We start from the raw sequence: 16,029 nt of genomic DNA on the forward strand, positions 1-16,029 counted from the left end.
GCCCCTAAACCTGGCACTGCCTGATTTTGAAATGCCCCTATGATGTCTTGAATATACTTACTTATAGGACTTTTTAATGCAATTAACATATTTCACCTTCTATCTAGAACTGTCTTAGTTGACCTCCACTATAAAGTTACACTACTACAAACATAAGGGTCTTTTTTGTTTGTTTGTTTGTTTGTTTGTTTATTTATTTGAGAGAGAGAGTGAGCAAGCAGGGGAAGCGCAAAGAGAGGGAGAGAGAGAATTCCAAGCAGGTTCCATGGTGTCAGTTGGGCTGCAGAGCCCAACGTGGGGCTCAATCTCACAAACTGTGAAATCATGACCTGAGCCGGGATCAAGAGTCGGATACTTAACCGACTGAGCCACCCAGGCGTCCAGTACAAACATAAGGGCCTTTTTCACCCACACTCTCTGTATATATTCAGAGAAATGTTAAATGCTTTAACAAAACACTTAAAATTTGTACTGCCAAACCAACCAACCAACCAAACAAACGAAAACAAATGCCAGACCTGTAAACTGGGGACCAAAGAAATCAACTAGCCAACTGTCTTGTTCAGAGACTGCCTCCTTCATGAGCCTTGTTAAGCGTTACCTCTATTGACCCAATATACCCTCAAGCATCAGTAGCACCCAGCTGAAAATTGGCTTAGTAGATTCCCTCGAATGGCTTTCCGGTACCTTCATGGCTATTTGCCTCATCTCCTCATTAGATTTGCTCTAAGAAAGTAGGCAATGCTCATCTCACATCCATTGATCAAAGTCATAGAGCCAGCAGCTCCCCAGGCCTAGGCCATGAAGACAGGAATTCTGCTCCTAGAAGGCCACACCACATTGATACTAAATAAGAGGACTTGATACGTACTTGCTGATATTAAATAAGAGAGAGCACTTGATATCTACTTGATTTCCCAAAATGCTGTAGGATAGGACTCCTTACACAGCGCAAGACTCTCAACCTAAGAATTGCATTTGACTGTTATTATTCTGAGTCATATGCAAATTCACCTTTACACAGTCACAATAATCTAAGGAATTTAGGACAGTGAAATAGAGCATTCTAATATACAACAAATATCTCTGCAGACAACATTTAATGTAAGTGAACATACATCTTCCACCCAACAAGAGATGGGGCTTCAATACCATTTCAGACACAAGGCTCCATCCCCAAAATATACAGTGAAATTCAGTGTGGGACAAGAGCCCAAATGCTGAAGTCACTCTCAAATAAGAAGGAACTCACACTTCTCTAGCTTGCAGATTTCTTGAACAAGGAATTCAATGAGTACACATCCCAGTCTGAAACAACCACATCAGCTTAAATAGGTCCCTTTGTCCCTAAAGTACTTTACTCTGAGGAGATCATACATGAAAACAAAACAAAACAACAACAAAAAATCAATGTAAGCTTAAAGCTTCTATAGAAATATTAATAGCTGAATATAGCTAAATACAGTCATTAAAACTTGTTCTAAACCTGGGTTCTTATTTCCACGTAAGTGCAAATAGGATACATAAAGTAAAGCAAATTGTGCTTAGTGATTTAAAAAAACCTTTTTTTAAAATGTCAAGGCAAAACAGCTAATTTCATCAAATAGACCACCTAGCCCAAGTTAATTGAAATTATCATGGTGGCCCACTGAGAGCTCCCCATATGGTAGGCTTTATATCATCCGATCCTTATAGCAACCCCTTTACAAATGGGAGCTAAGGTTTATTACCTCATTCATTCTTTATTCATTCATTCGTTGCATTTAAAAATAATGTTTGAGTTCCTTATTTGTGCCAGGCCCTTCAGTGCTGTGGGTAAAACGGTAGGCAAAAATCTAACTTGGATTCCTGACCTCATGGAGCTTAAAATACAGTGAAGGGAACAGTTACTAATTGATTCCCTAATCACACGTATGCTTGTAGCAGAGAAGGTCAGGAGAGGAAAAAGGGAGATCTGACCTATTCAGAGAGGTCAGAAAAGCTTCCCTGAGAACAAGATAACTGCTAGGTGAAAGATTAGTAGGAATTAATATGGGAAAGGCCAGAAAAGCGAATGGGGGAATAGCATATACAAAGGCCCCATTGCAGGAGAGATGTACTTTGAACACCGCACCCAAAAGGTAGTAGTTATAGCCATAGGGCAGACAACAGAGGAATGCGGTGTAACAGGATGCTGGGATGGGAAAGGGGCTGGCTGGATGGTAGGACCTTGAAGTTGGGTTAAGGACTTGGATCTTTATCCTAGGAGTAATGAGAAGCCGGGGTGGAATTTAAGAATTAGGGGATCGCATTGCCCAAAGTGACTGAGACCAAATCTAAATCCAGGTCTTGAACTCCCAAAGCCTCCAAAACCTATTAGGATATTTGAGAATCCTACCTTCAGTATCATTTTCTTTTAGCAATTACAGCTAAAATTAAAAAATTAAAAAAAAAAAACAAACAAGGATTAATAATTTTGAAGCCCTAATTTCTCATTTTTCAAACGCATGACTTTAGTATCTTTTAGGGTATAATGCAACTTTGTCTCTGCATGATGTCAAACTAGGGTGAGACGAATATTTAGCAAAATGGCAAGGAGATTTTCATATAGAACATGAAAGTCAAAATTGTTCACTATTTGGTGGCTTTCTTGCAACTGTGTATAAAATAAGTTCTTGAAAGTTAACAAGTGCTAACTCCTTTCTTCGCCCAAGTTTGTTTGTTTGTTTATTGTTGAGTAATCTCTACACCCAACATGGGGCTCAAACTGAGGAAGCCAAGATCAAGAGTCACATGCCCTTCTGACTAAGCCAGTCAGGTGCCCCAGTGCTAACTTCTAAATTTGACACTACAGATTAGTACTTAATTTTAATTATTAATATGGTCATATTTTTGCCAAATGTACTTTTCAAAGTAAGAAATTCACAAGGGTTTACTTTTACCTATATTCTCTAGCCACCCATCACCGGCCTGTTTATTAACTGCTTTATTATATACTTTAAGAATAGGTGTTGGGGCGCCTGGATGGCTCAGTTGGTTAAGCGTCCAACTCTTGATTTCCTCTCATGTCATGACAGGCTCTGCGTTGATGGCAAAGAGCCTGCTTAGGATTCTCTCTCTTTCTCTCTCTGTCTCTACTCCTTCCACACTTGCACACTTTCTCTCTCTCTCAAAATAAATAAATAAACTTAAAAAAAAAAAAAAAAGAATAGGTGTTCTCTACAGGCTTCCTTCCTATTACACAAAACTTCCATAGGGATTTATTTATTTATTTTCATGTTTATTTATTTTTGAGAGAGACAGAGATACAGAGAGAGAAGGGGAAGGGCAGTGAGAGGGAGACACAGAATCTGAAGCAGGCTCCAGGCTCTGAGCTGTCAGCACAGAGCCCCATGGGGCGCGAGCTCATGAACTACTAGATGACCTGAGCTGAAGTTGGACACTTAAACTGACTGAGCCACCCAGGCGCCCCAGAATTTATTTTTTAACTTTATAATATTTGCTATTTCAGTGATTGAAAATCATGGTGTTAACAAACATGTTCCATTCACTTCCATGATAATGTCCAGGCTAGCAGAATGACTCTTAAATTCTGTCATTAAAAATTTCAGGGTGCTTGGATGGTTAGGTCGGTTGAGGGACCTACTCTCGATTTTGGCTCAGGACAGGATCCCAGTGTGGTGAGTTCAAGCTGTGTGTTGGGCTCTGCACTGAGCCTGGAGACTGCTTGGGATTCTTCCTCTCTCTCCCTCTGTCCCTCTCCCTTGCTCGTGCCGTCTCTTTCTCTCGCTCTCTCGCTCTAAGAAAAAAAAAATCTTTAAAAAAATTGAAAAAAACTTACCAAACTAAGAAAAAATATTTGCTTATATTAATTACACTCATTAATTTCATTCGTTAACTGAAAAGCACTACTAAGTGTCTAATGTTTACAAAGATCCGAGTGTGTGTTTTCTTTTTTTTAAGATTGAGAGGGTGAAGAATCTTTCTATTGTAGTTTCAGGCCTCTAACAAAGAAGTATATGGCAGTTTTTATATACACTCCCAAGATACCTAGGATAGTCTACCCTTTTGAAGAGTCATACTCAACACAGAGTGTGTACAGGAAAGCTGTTTTAGGGGCATCTGGGTGGCTCAGTCGGTTAAGCATCTGACTCTTGATTTAGGCTCAGGTCATGATCTCACAATATGTAGGTTCGAGCACTGAGTGTGGAGGATTCTGTGCTGGCAGCACAGAGCCTACTTGGAATTCTCTGTCTCTCTTTTTCTTTCTGCCCCTCCCCCTTCTCAAAAATAAATTTCTCATAAATAAATAAATAAATAAATAAATAAATAAATAAATAAATAAATAAGAAAAGCGGTTTTATATAAACACCATAATATCCTCAAATGATTCACAACTCCCTGTAGCTTCAAAACACTTCCTGTCCAAAGAAGCAAACAAATTAAATTTGCATGCACTCTTACTCCATTTACCAAATTAAACATTTTTAGATTTGAGTTGTTAACTGAAACTAAGTCAGGGCTTGCTGGCATCCTCTATATTGTGGCATCTGGTCTGTAAGAATGACTTTAGTGGAATCTGTTTGACTACATCTTCCTTAGAAAACAAGTTGAACTTCCTATGCTCTTTTGATCAAGTGTCAGCATAATGAAAAGTATAAAACCCAAATCTCTTATTTATTCAGAGGCTAAAATCTTCCTACTGCTACTAAGGTTGGCCAGTAATATCCAAATACTCATTTTAATGTATGATTTTCACTTATATGAAGCTTTAGCATTGAGTTAAAAAGATTGCAGAACCAAGTGGATCAAATGTTAAAAACAAACAGAAAAACAAATAAACCTCAGGCTATTAGAGTAAAGGCAAAGCAACAATGCAGTGTTTACACTGATTAGAGATTCTTTGCACATATCAGTCCTACAAAGGAAAAGGCTTAATCTTCAGGTCAAGGGACAAATATACTGTATTAAAAATATAATGAGAAAATCATGTTGGCCAGCAAAGAGATTCTGTTTTGCCTTGTTAGAGAACTTCGGTCCACATCTGACTTTGCATACATTGTAGTAATAACTTGCGTGGTCATAGCTGGAAGATTGATTTACCAGTAGAAACCACTAGGTGGATTCAGGTTGGATATAAGGTCTCTGAAAAAGACAAGACTCCCGGGAGCCTCCAGTTCAAAGTCAACTCATCAAGACCACCCTCTTAACCACTCCAGATCTTTCTCCCAGTTTGGTTAGGGATAAAGGACATCATCAAAGAAGGTTAGATGCAGAGATAAACTGTTTCCAGTTCTCCAGGCTATCTAGATAAGAACTCTCCTGGTCTATTTTGAATTCCTTGGCATCTTTTAGTGTAGTCACTCCCAATCTCTCCTAGAGGCAGTATCAATGGAATTTGGAAAATCAAAGCAATTCAAAAATTGAATGACCACAATCATGGCCACCAAATCTTTCAAAGGTCCATGATGGCAAAGCCCTTGAATTTAGGAAGGTCCCTCCTAGTAGAGACCATGCATAAATTAAGTTTTCTATTGCATTTGGGATGTGAGGAGAAAGACCTAAATAGTTTCCCTTGGAAGCAGTATACAGTATTGTGTTCCAGGCCAGTTTTAATTGTGAATATATAAATAAATTGCCTTGATTATAAAACTAACAAAACAACCAAATAGTCAGTACCTATTAATTTTTCTTTCTCTCACATATCATATCACTGCAGAATTTCCCTGTAGGCATCAAAACTGGGTCTGAAGCCAGTAAGGCCAAGTGGTTTGTTCAATTTCACAAAGACACTGGAACTAGAGTTGTTTTAAAGCTACATTTTCCCATTACTACAACATAAATCAGAAGCTTAGATGAGTAAATACAACCTTGAAAATACTGACTTAGCCAGCATACCTACTGGTAAAGAAACATGTCTACACTGTCCCTATTGATGCCTTTTACTAAAACTTGGAGGCAAAATTCACAAAGGTTTATACAATGCCTCATCTAGAAAAAAAGGTATTGAGGACAATTATACTTATAAAATGAAGTAAATCCAAATGAATACAGAAAATAAAATGAATGCAGAGATGAGATTCCAAATGTATGTCACACAGTCCTGTTCAATAGCTAGGACTAAGAAAGCATGTTACTTGGTGCAACCTGAGAACTTAGAAGTGACTTTTGGTGCAGCAAGTGTTTCCATGGATTCAGTTTTTTTCAACATTAGGAAAATGGCAACACCTGTTCATGCATCAGGGTTGCTTCTCTGGAACTGTGCACAACACCTTTGAAAATGGGCTTCACTGTGAAATTTTACATTAACATTCTTTTGTAATTCTGAAATATCTTCCAAAAGTAATCCCAGTTATAAATTTGGAATGCAATGTGAGAATTAATTTGGGGATACTTTACAAGAGCTGCACCCAACATTGCATTCTGTATGTATACACACACACACACACACACACACACACACACGCACATGCACATGCATACACATAAACATAATTCCTCTCTGGGGTTATAATTCACCAAGCAAATTTTGGGGGCACAATATATTGTTCTATACATTACATCTAAAAAGAATAATAATTTCACTAAATAAAATAATAAAGAGTAAGTTAGAAAGAATCCACCAGGTTCTTGTTTTTACTTTGTGCGTAAGTTATAGGTTAAATGTTTGCCCAGTTAAATGCTGTGGGGGAAGGATGGGAGAGCTAGATAACGTGGGATTCTTTACAGCTCATGAAAGAGAAATATAAACTCCTAGATTCTTCTCTATTGACTCAATAAAAATATAAGGTACTCTGACCAGCTGGAAGCTCCTAATTTAAATTCCATTTTATGCTTTGATTCAGAACAGTGTGTCTTCAAAAAGTTCCTGTAGTGCTGGGAGAATAACACGGGCACAAGTGTCTCCTAAAGAGCAGTCACTGGGTGCAGGGATTTGAGAAGACTAAGAGAAGGCGTATCTTCCACCTGTTCTGCCAGAGACTTGCTGCCCTCACACGGGAACGAGTACCCCACTAGCCTTGCACAACTTGCCTTTGGCCCCCAATTCCTTCTTCCCATTGATAAAAGCTGGAGCTCTTCAGAACCTTGATACCTCATCTCGTATTCCAAACGGAATGTGTCCGAGGAGATGGTAGAGAAGGCTATCTGAATTTTATTCATTTTGAACCAGACTACATACAGGATATACATTTTGGACGGCAATCTCCCTCTCCTGCCCTAGTCCAGTGCCGGGGAAGAATATAGCCCCAGCCCTGCGCCGGTTGGGCGCCCCCTGGTGGCTGGATAGGCTGTAAACGCAGCGGCGCCTAAATTCACCCGGAGGCTCAAAGGACTTGGGCGTTGGACGAACAGCCAGGGCTGGGAAGACTCGACTCTCTCCTGCCCTTAGCCTCAGGGACACAGCGGAGCGGGCCGACCTAACCTTGTCCACCCTCACCGAGGGGTGGGGTGGGGGTAACGTAGGCCAGCACCCGGAAATAATGTATGCCACTTCCCCTGCTATCTCTTGTTCCAAACCCGGGACGAGTGGGGAGAGCCCTAGAGAAACATGGAGAATGAGGGCGAGAGCGCAGCGCAGTGGGGAGCGCGCCCGGGACATTCTAGAGCTAGAGCTCGGGAGAAGGCAGCGAGTGCCAGGGCAGCTACGAACGGATGTGAGCTGGCGCGGGACCCGGGGAATCAAGCACCACGTTTTCCTAGCATTATTTCAAGAATTCTAACCCCTCACGGGGGCAGGTGCTATTCGGGAGATTTAACCGTACTTCCCTGTAAAGTAAAAACATTCTGTAAATTATTAGAATCCAGTAACAGGAGTGTCTTGGGGGGGGGCGGTAATTTCCCACCGGTGCTCCCACGTGCAAGCACGTTTCTTAGTAAATGAACGGCAGTTAGAGCAATGCTTATCTACGCGTTTTCTATCTTTACGTTTCTACTTTAAGTGGGAAAATACAGACCACCTTCAAAACGTACAATAGGATCTTTTTGGGATACGTTCTAGGTGACAAAGAGGAGTCGGAAATGATGACTTCTGGTTGAGTGAAGGAAATCTGCAGTGGAACAGTGAGCCCCCTTCCATTTCAGAAGCCCGTCATGTCGACCTTGAGTTATCCTGTATGTGTTATTGAATTAAATAATTTTTATAAGGCATAGACTGTAGAATTTCCTTCACCTACTGCGTCAAACAAAACAGAAAGATCTTCAAAAAGCCTCCATCTATAGCTAATTCTTGAAAAAAAAAATCTAATATTAAAACAAAAACTACAGAGCGACACAATTAAAAGCAAATCTCGGCCAGAGCATAAAGTACTTGAAACCCGAATCTGCATTCCGTTCCTCTCCTACAGGGCTGTGAGGTGGGGGAGGCGGTTTGTGCTGGTGCCTGGTGTATAATCGGGTTAATCCAGAAGACAAAGAATAAACCAATAGCCCTCCCACCTCACTTCCCGCTCCCCTTCCCCTCCCCCCTCTCCTCTCCCCGTCGCCCCCTCGAGGGGGAACAGAAAAGGGGAGAGGTGGGCTTGAAATGGATTCCGAATAAACTCTTAAAACCTGCAACTTGTTTTAATGCTAACACTGCGTGGCCCGGATTAGTTTTAAATGCTCATTCCCTTTTTTCCTAATGGCAAGGAGAAAGTTCCGTAAGTCAGTCTGAGCCTAAAGCTCGTCCTCATGGCCTCTGGGGAACCTTAAGGTCAGTGTTTCCTTGAAACTAGATAAACTGACCCCTCCGTGCCCAGCCCGGCCCCGCGGGCGTCCCGCGTGACGGCGCCCGGGCTGCAGGACCGGCCCGGGGACGCGCGGGGCGGCGCGGTTGCCCTTTTGAATGCCTCCTGCGGCTCGGAGCGCTGGCGGGCGCTGAAGTGTGAGTGAATGTAGCCCCGCGGAGCCAATGAGCTGGGACCGGATGCGATATATCCTCTGGGACAACAACTGCTCTGTTCCGCCTCGGATCCACATGACGCCATTTACTGCTGCCGCGGCCGCCGCAGAGCTCCCTGCCTCCTCCGGAAAGGCGAGGGCGCAGGCCAACGGCGAGCCCCCCCGGCCGGGCCCCAGACCCTCCTCCTCCTCCTTCACCTCCTCCTCCGCACCCACCGCCCCCGCCTCGGCCTCTCCGCCGCGCCTCCACAACGCCCAGTCTGCACCGCCGAGAGCCGCGCGGCGCAGCGCGAGCGGAGGAGAGGGGCCGGCGGAGCGCGCAGCGCCCAGGCCCCCGCGCCCGCCCGGCCCGGCCCGCGCCCCCGCGCCACCTCCGCTCCGACGCGGCCGCGGCCGCACGACTTGGCCATCTGGCCTTAGATTCTGTGTAAGGCCGTTTTCTTTTTCTCCTTCGCTCATCTGCCGGGAAAGGAGACTCGCCGTTGGCGCTTCGGCCTCCAGTTCATTGAGAAAAAGGAAATACTCCGCGTGCGTTTCTAGAAGGGGGGTCGCCCCCAGCCCCGAACCCCGGAGTGTTCATCGGCTGGGGACTTGGCTCGGGATTTTCCTCGCCTTTTTTCCTCCCGCCGATCGCTCGGAACTTGGACTGAAGCAGAGTTAGGAAGAAGGGGGAAAAGTTTGCATCGGGGCTGGATTTTATTTGCACATCGCTTGGAAGAAGAGAATCCAACGGAGAGGGGTTGGTGCAAAGCCGCGATCACGGTGAGGCACGTTTGGCTCTTACCCTCCTGGCGCCGTGGCCGGCGCGTTGTGGGCAACATGGAGTAGATGCAGTCGGACCGGGAGTGGGGTCTGTCTTTCCTCAGGCCTCCCTTTCTCTAACCCCGCAGGTTCCCAGGGGGGATCCAGGGAGCTGCCTGTGGAACTGCCTCGCCCCAGGCTCGGCCTGCCTTGGCGGGGGCAGCAGTGCGCGCCGGGTACGGTGTCCCCAGCCCCAGGACCCCACGCGCCCGCGCTCTGGGGGGTTGGGGTGGCTGACCGCTCGTCGCGAGTCGGCTGCTGGCCCTACATTGACCGCGAATTCGGCGCTGAGAGCGGGAGAGGGAGGAGGAACACTTTGTGTTTTCCAGGTCCCCGTTGTAGGCGCCCGCATTTCTAACCTGTTCCGCTCCGGGGAAGGCAGGTCCTGGGTGAGGCTGTCCCGAGGCAGGGGCGCCAGCGGGACCCGGGACTCGCGGGTCGGGTCGCTCGCCTCACGGGGGCAGCGAGACCCCGCGAGTGAAAACTGGGCAGGGTGCCCGGCACCGAGGCTAGCCGGGTGCGGGTGGGAACGTCGCCCTGCCGGACGCCGGGGCTACGCTTCGGAAGTGGCAGCTCTTTCTTTTTTCCGTTCTCTGTGGTCGGCCTGGGTCACGCTTTTTTTTATTTTTGGAAGATTGGGCTGACCTAGCACAGGAAGAAAGTCATCAAGCGGTCGCGATCGTTTTCCATTACCTGAAAATAGGTACCAAAAGAGGATAGTTTTATTTCCTTTGAAGGGCTGATTTACTTTTTAGTCGCTGCTGCTGCTTTGAATTCGGGATCTTGTGCGTTTTTACAAAGCCATTTCTGTGCTTGCCCCACCCTTGTGCTGAAGTCCTTTCCCCTTAATCCTTAGTCTGATCACACACAGTTCTTCATGGGGGTTTCTAAGCACTTTCGGAGTGGGGAGTGGGGGGTGGGTGGCGTGCGCTGCGAAGGAGGCCAGAAATGGGCAGCAGTCATTTTTGTTAAAAAAAAAAAAAATCCCTCCCAACCCCCCTATCAAAGATGCTAAAACTGCAAGCAAATCTGCGCGAAAGTTTCCAGACCAGGGATCTGCGTCCTGCAGACCCGGTTTGTTCAGTGAGGCCCTGGGACTTGCCCTTCTTTTATAAAGCAATTTTCCTTTCACTTTTTCTCTCCACCCAAAAGGAGATGGGTGTGCGGATCGCAGGCAATGCCCCTTCGGTCAGTGCGTGGTGGAGTTGCCCAGTGTACGTGGGTTAGACCTGTCCGGGCAGCGGGTAAGTCAGGGCTTTCGGCGGCAGGGCTCGAAACCTGTGCCCGACACTCAAGGGCCTTAGCCAGAACGCCCTGCGGTGGGCTGCGTGACCCCTGCCTGGGGGCGGAGTGGCTCCCTCCAGTGCTCTGGGGTGGGGTATATTTTAGCCCGTAGGTCGGGAGGGGGAAGTGTGCTCCAGCGTTTCAAGGCACGTCCCCTAGGGAGGCGCCGGCACCCCCCCCCCCCGCCCCCTCCTGCTTGGCAGTCTTCGGATTGTGTGCAGGGGGAGGGCAGTTTAGCCCCTGGGCTGCGTCAGTCTCCCCGGAGAAAAGTCCCCCGGGGCTCCGACTGAGTCCCACCTGCTGGGGACGGTGTTGGGACGCCGATAGAGCCGATAAAACGGAGTGAAAGCAAAGATCAACGTTGTCTTGTCTGCCTTTCTGTTGGAAGTGAGATCCGGTTTCCAGCTCTGCCTTGTTCCGAGTTGGGAGGCGTGTGTCACCTGCCTGCGTCTCTCTTTTATAAAAATCGGAGAGTGGATGAAGGTCCACTTTTGCCCGTTTTTGTTCATTGTAGACTTGCCAGAGGGGATGATAGTTTTGAAATATACAGAGGGATTGCAAATACTTGTCAGAATGATAGATTTGAGACGTGACACCAATTTTTGAAACACTTCCTGTTATCACTAGTCGGTTTATGTCCTGAACTATTAAGGTTTTGGAAACGGGCAAAGCCATTAAGATTTTTGACATAATTTATTTCTAAAACAGAACAATCTGTATGCTACAGAATTTAAGATGTTCTCCTAGGCTATCAGGCTGTAAAATATTTGATCCTCAAGTTGTTGAGAAGTTGAAAATAAATTCGGCTGCTGGTTGATGATTGTGTAAGTTTGCTTTCTTGTGTTGCTGGCGCTTAACAGGATTTGAATGGATTTGTTTTTAATTTATAACTTTTGCTACTGTATACTTAATAATGCATGACTGTTGTAAAATTTGTAACTTCCTTGGGGGGGGTGACTATTTTCTTTTTTGCAAGTCACATTCATTCTACGGTATTCTAAAAAGTTCCTGAATACTGGATAAGTCATAGTTAAAGGTATCTGATGTAAAAACAGACACAATAAGAACCAAGAAAGAATTTCTGGGCTGCATTTATTGATGTTTAAGGCAAAAATGACCACAACAAAGTTAAAAACCTATTTCCAATTTTGAAAAAGTATTCAACTTTCATGTATGTCGGCGGCAATGTTATGGTCTAACGTTAGTTTCTTGCAATCTTTACTTTGAGCCTGAACCTTGCAATTTTATGTTCATTTGAATAAGGAATCGTTACCTGTGTGATTGAAACAACGATCAGCTTTGTGTAACTACACAACACAGGATTAGAGAATTGTCTAATCCTGCCATAACCTGCACTTTTTGATATGGTATTGGTCATATGGCTATTCTGGTAGCCTCCATAGCCACTCCATTTCAAATCCTGTTTCTCTAGGGGAGTGGAAAGCCAAGAGTTAATCCAGGTAGGCGGAGAGTGGGAAGTATCCTGGAGTGTAAACCAGCTCTTTCCTCTTGGTTTCCGCAGGAATTCAGATGTGTTCTAAGCCCGCTGGAGTGACCACACTTCCAAGACCTGATGGAGGCCAGAGCTCAGAGTGGCAGCGGGTCGCAGTCCTTGCTGCAGACACCCCGTGACGGTGGCAGGCAGCGAGGGGAGCCCGACCCCAGAGATGCCCTCACCCAGCAGGTACACGTGTTGTCTCTGGATCAGATCAGAGCCATCCGAAACACCAATGAGTACACAGAGGGGCCTACTGTGGTCCCGAGACCTGGGCTCAAGCCTGCTCCTCGCCCCTCCACTCAGCACAAACACGAGAGGCTCCATGGTCTGCCCGAGCACCGCCAGCCCCCCAGGCTCCAGCACCCACAGGTCCATTCTTCCGCACGAGCCTCTTTGTCCAGATCCATCAGCACAGTCAGTTCGGGGTCTCGGAGCAGTACGAGGACAAGTACCAGCAGCAGTTCCTCTGAACAGAGACTGTTGGGACCATCTTTCTCCTCGGGACCCGTCGCTGATGGGATAATCCGCGTGCAGCCCAAATCAGAGCTCAAGCCAGGTGAGCTTAAGCCACTGAGCAAGGAAGATTTGGGCCTGCACGCCTACAGGTGTGAGGACTGTGGCAAGTGCAAGTGTAAGGAGTGCACCTATCCTAGGCCTCTGCCATCAGACTGGATCTGCGACAAGCAGTGCCTTTGCTCAGCCCAAAACGTGATTGACTATGGGACTTGCGTGTGCTGTGTGAAAGGTCTCTTCTATCACTGTTCTAATGATGACGAGGATAACTGTGCGGACAACCCGTGTTCTTGCAGCCAGTCTCACTGTTGTACACGCTGGTCTGCCATGGGCGTCATGTCCCTCTTTTTGCCTTGTTTATGGTGTTACCTTCCAGCCAAGGGTTGCCTTAAATTGTGCCAGGGGTGTTATGACCGGGTTAACCGGCCTGGATGCCGCTGTAAAAACTCAAACACGGTTTGCTGCAAAGTTCCCACTGTCCCACCCAGGAACTTTGAAAAACCAACATAGCACCATTAATCAGGAATATGACAGTAATAAGGATTGTCTTTTGTTTTTGTTTTTGTTTTTTTTTTAACGCATATGCAACCAACTAAACAGTTAGAATCTTGGCACTGTTAATAGAGGGTTGGGATAGCCTTCGCTGTTTGCAGTGAAATGCTTTTTGTCCATGTGCCGTTTTAACTGATACGCTTGTTAGAACTCAGCTAATGGAGCTCAAGGTATGGGATACAGAACTTGGGGACCCACGTGTTGCATAAGCTAAAACAACAGACACTCCCAGGCAAAGTTTTTGTTTGTGAATAGTACTTGCAAAATTTGTAAATTAGCAGATGACTTTTTTTTCCCCATTGTTTTCTCCAGAGATAATGTGCTATATTTTTGTATATACAATAATATTTGCAACTGTGAAAAACACGTTGTGTCATGCTATATGGCACAGTCACAAAATATTATACTAATATGTTGTACATTCGGAAGAATGTGAATCAATCAGTATGTTTTTAGATTGTATTTTGCCTTACAGAAAAGCCTTTATTGTAAGACTCTGATTTCCCTTTGGACTTCATGTATATTGTACAGTTACAGTAAAATTCAACCTTTATTTTCTAATTTTTTCAACATATTGTTTAGTGTAAAGAATATTTATTTGAAGTTTTATTATTTTATAAAAAAGAATATTTATTTTAAGAGGCATCTTACAAATTTTGCCCCTTTTATGAGGATGTGATAGTTGCTGCAAATGAGGGGTTACAGATGCATATGTTCAATATAAAATAGAAAATATATTAACGTTTGAAATTAAACTGAGCTGTTTTGTCTTATTTTACCTTTGCTTTGTTTTTATTTTTTGAAGTGAAAGAGACCACATTTTATATTAAGGCTAGCATTTCCATGAAATAGTTTCACTTATCTATAAATTCTTCAAAGAGGAGATTCAGTGATTTTTTTTCAGAAATAATTCTAGCAATCAGGAGGGAAATAACCGAGCATTTGACTCACCTGTATTAATCATGAGTGCTTGTTTTGGCCATATCGTTGTTACTGTTCTTGCCTTTTACAGATTTGTTGGCTTCCCTTTGTTTTCCTTGTTTTCTTTTTCTTTTAAATCTTAAACTCATTCAGGAGACTTCCCTAAAAGATTAACAATTAGATTTTTTTCTTTATATACAGAATTAAGTATTAAGAATAGCCATGAGGCTAATTGAAGACCAGAAAAACGAGTTTAGTTCAACATTTATTGAATGTCCTCTGTGTCAGGCATGCAGCATACACAGATCAATGCTTGTAATTGAGGCAAAAATGTTTTTTTCACTTAGCCGGTTATGGCTGTATTTTTTCCAGTCTTGGTTTCAGACTCAAGTTTATCACCATGATACCACAACTTTCTTATGTTAGGAAAGACACAGAAATCATAACTTGTTTTGATTCAGGTGTTGGATATCATGAAATTTCATCCAATCTAGGCCTCATAATTCAAGTCCAAGGAAGCCAGTTGAGAGGCCCTGTCTTGTTTAATCAAATTATCCAGAGAAGTGGTTAAATTGTACTTTGGGAAAAAGATGCGACCCGGCAAGAAGTCCCCGTGTTTGCATTTGTCTTTTGGTAGCAAATACACTGCAGGCTGCTATAGCCCATCTCAAGAAATACTAGGTTTTCTTACTTGGCAATAATTATGTCACTTCATTAATTAGTCACTTTGTGGATGAGGATTTTTTTTGTTTCTTCCAAAGCAAACCTCTTGCTGCCAAGAATCACCGGAAGTCTAGAAAATGATTTACCTGTCACTGTTTAATCTTGGGTCCTGTTTCTGAGGCTCCTCTTTAGGTCTTATCATAGTACAGGCTGTCTTGTTTTGTTTTTTAAAATCTGCTTTCAAGGAAATATGCAGCCTTCTAAACCAAGACCTTGCTGTAAGGACCTTCATAGTCCTATGAACTTTCTCCAGAAAACACTAGGTTAAATTAATTTAGAAATGGTTTACTAAAATTAAACTTCAACTTTGGGATTCTGAGTGTTGCAATTCTAATACTCTTAGATTTAATCCTGATAGTCTAAGAGAAATTACAATGTTGAAAGTTGGGCAGAGTTTCTTGTTCATTGTATGGTTTTCAGGATTTGTAAAGCACAAAAACTTTGACTAATTAGCTTTACTCATCAAAAACTGCCATACGTGCTGATAGGATTTATTTGGAATAGAAATTGAGTCATTTTTTCTTCAGCATGCAAGCAGCTTTCCAAGTGTTCTACAGACACATCGCATCAGATACAGTTGGGTGTTTATTGAAAAAGTAAATTAAGAACCCTCCCTCATGGTTACTCAGAGTCATAAAGTATTGCCTAGGAATTTGCATTTTTAATCACTCCACTAGTCATATACAGTTTGAAAAATTACTGACCCAAGGAACTGCTTCCTAATTTAGCGCCTTTTTTTTTTTTTTGAATGGAGTGGATATAAAGCATAATTCACTAGCTTAAATGCACAATCTAGTGATAACCAACTGAAATTCGAAGAGACTGTATAAGTACATGTTAAGTCCTGATGAAAACTATTTAAAGATAAACAGGAAAAC

The 16,029-nt window shown here is 43.9% G+C and overlaps 1 protein-coding gene and 2 long non-coding RNA genes across 5 annotated transcripts in view; 1 reads left to right on the top strand and 2 right to left on the bottom strand.

The window, feature by feature from the left end:
- The window catches only part of LOC131483800 (uncharacterized), a 334,156-nt gene extending 323,543 nt beyond the window's left edge, over positions 1–10,613 (bottom strand). For both annotated transcript variants that reach the window (XR_009247928.1, XR_009247929.1), the window contains exon 1: positions 10,020–10,613. This is a non-coding gene — a long non-coding RNA (uncharacterized LOC131483800). The remainder of the gene's footprint in view (positions 1–10,019) is intronic.
- Positions 8,774–14,262, top strand: SPRY2 (sprouty RTK signaling antagonist 2). 2 transcript variants are annotated; one of them, XM_058682207.1, is made up of 3 exons: positions 9,510–9,621; positions 10,813–10,904; positions 12,467–14,262. In XM_058682207.1, the coding sequence occupies exon 3, from the start codon at positions 12,518–12,520 to the stop codon at positions 13,463–13,465; it is 948 nt and encodes a 315-aa protein (XP_058538190.1). In that variant the 5' UTR covers positions 9,510–9,621; positions 10,813–10,904; positions 12,467–12,517; the 3' UTR covers positions 13,466–14,262. The 2 variants fall into 2 exon arrangements, 1 of the variants encoding a protein (XP_058538190.1); XR_009247927.1 differs by lacking the exon at positions 10,813–10,904 and having other exon boundaries at positions 8,774–9,621; positions 12,467–12,582.
- Positions 14,263–14,369: 107 nt separating this feature from the next.
- LOC131483811 (uncharacterized) overlaps positions 14,370–16,029 on the bottom strand; it is a 54,752-nt gene continuing 53,092 nt past the window's right edge. Inside the window, exon 3 of the long non-coding RNA XR_009247930.1 lies at positions 14,370–14,590. This is a non-coding gene — a long non-coding RNA (uncharacterized LOC131483811). The remainder of the gene's footprint in view (positions 14,591–16,029) is intronic.

The sequence above is a fragment of the Neofelis nebulosa genome, chromosome 1, assembly GCF_028018385.1.
Source record: "Neofelis nebulosa isolate mNeoNeb1 chromosome 1, mNeoNeb1.pri, whole genome shotgun sequence".
Lineage (NCBI taxonomy): Eukaryota > Metazoa > Chordata > Mammalia > Carnivora > Felidae > Neofelis > Neofelis nebulosa.

Coding starts and splice junctions, on each gene's coding strand:
- SPRY2 (XM_058682207.1), top strand. CDS start 12,518: ATGGAGGCCAGAGCTCAGAGTGGCAGCGGGTCGCAGTCCTTGCTGCAG.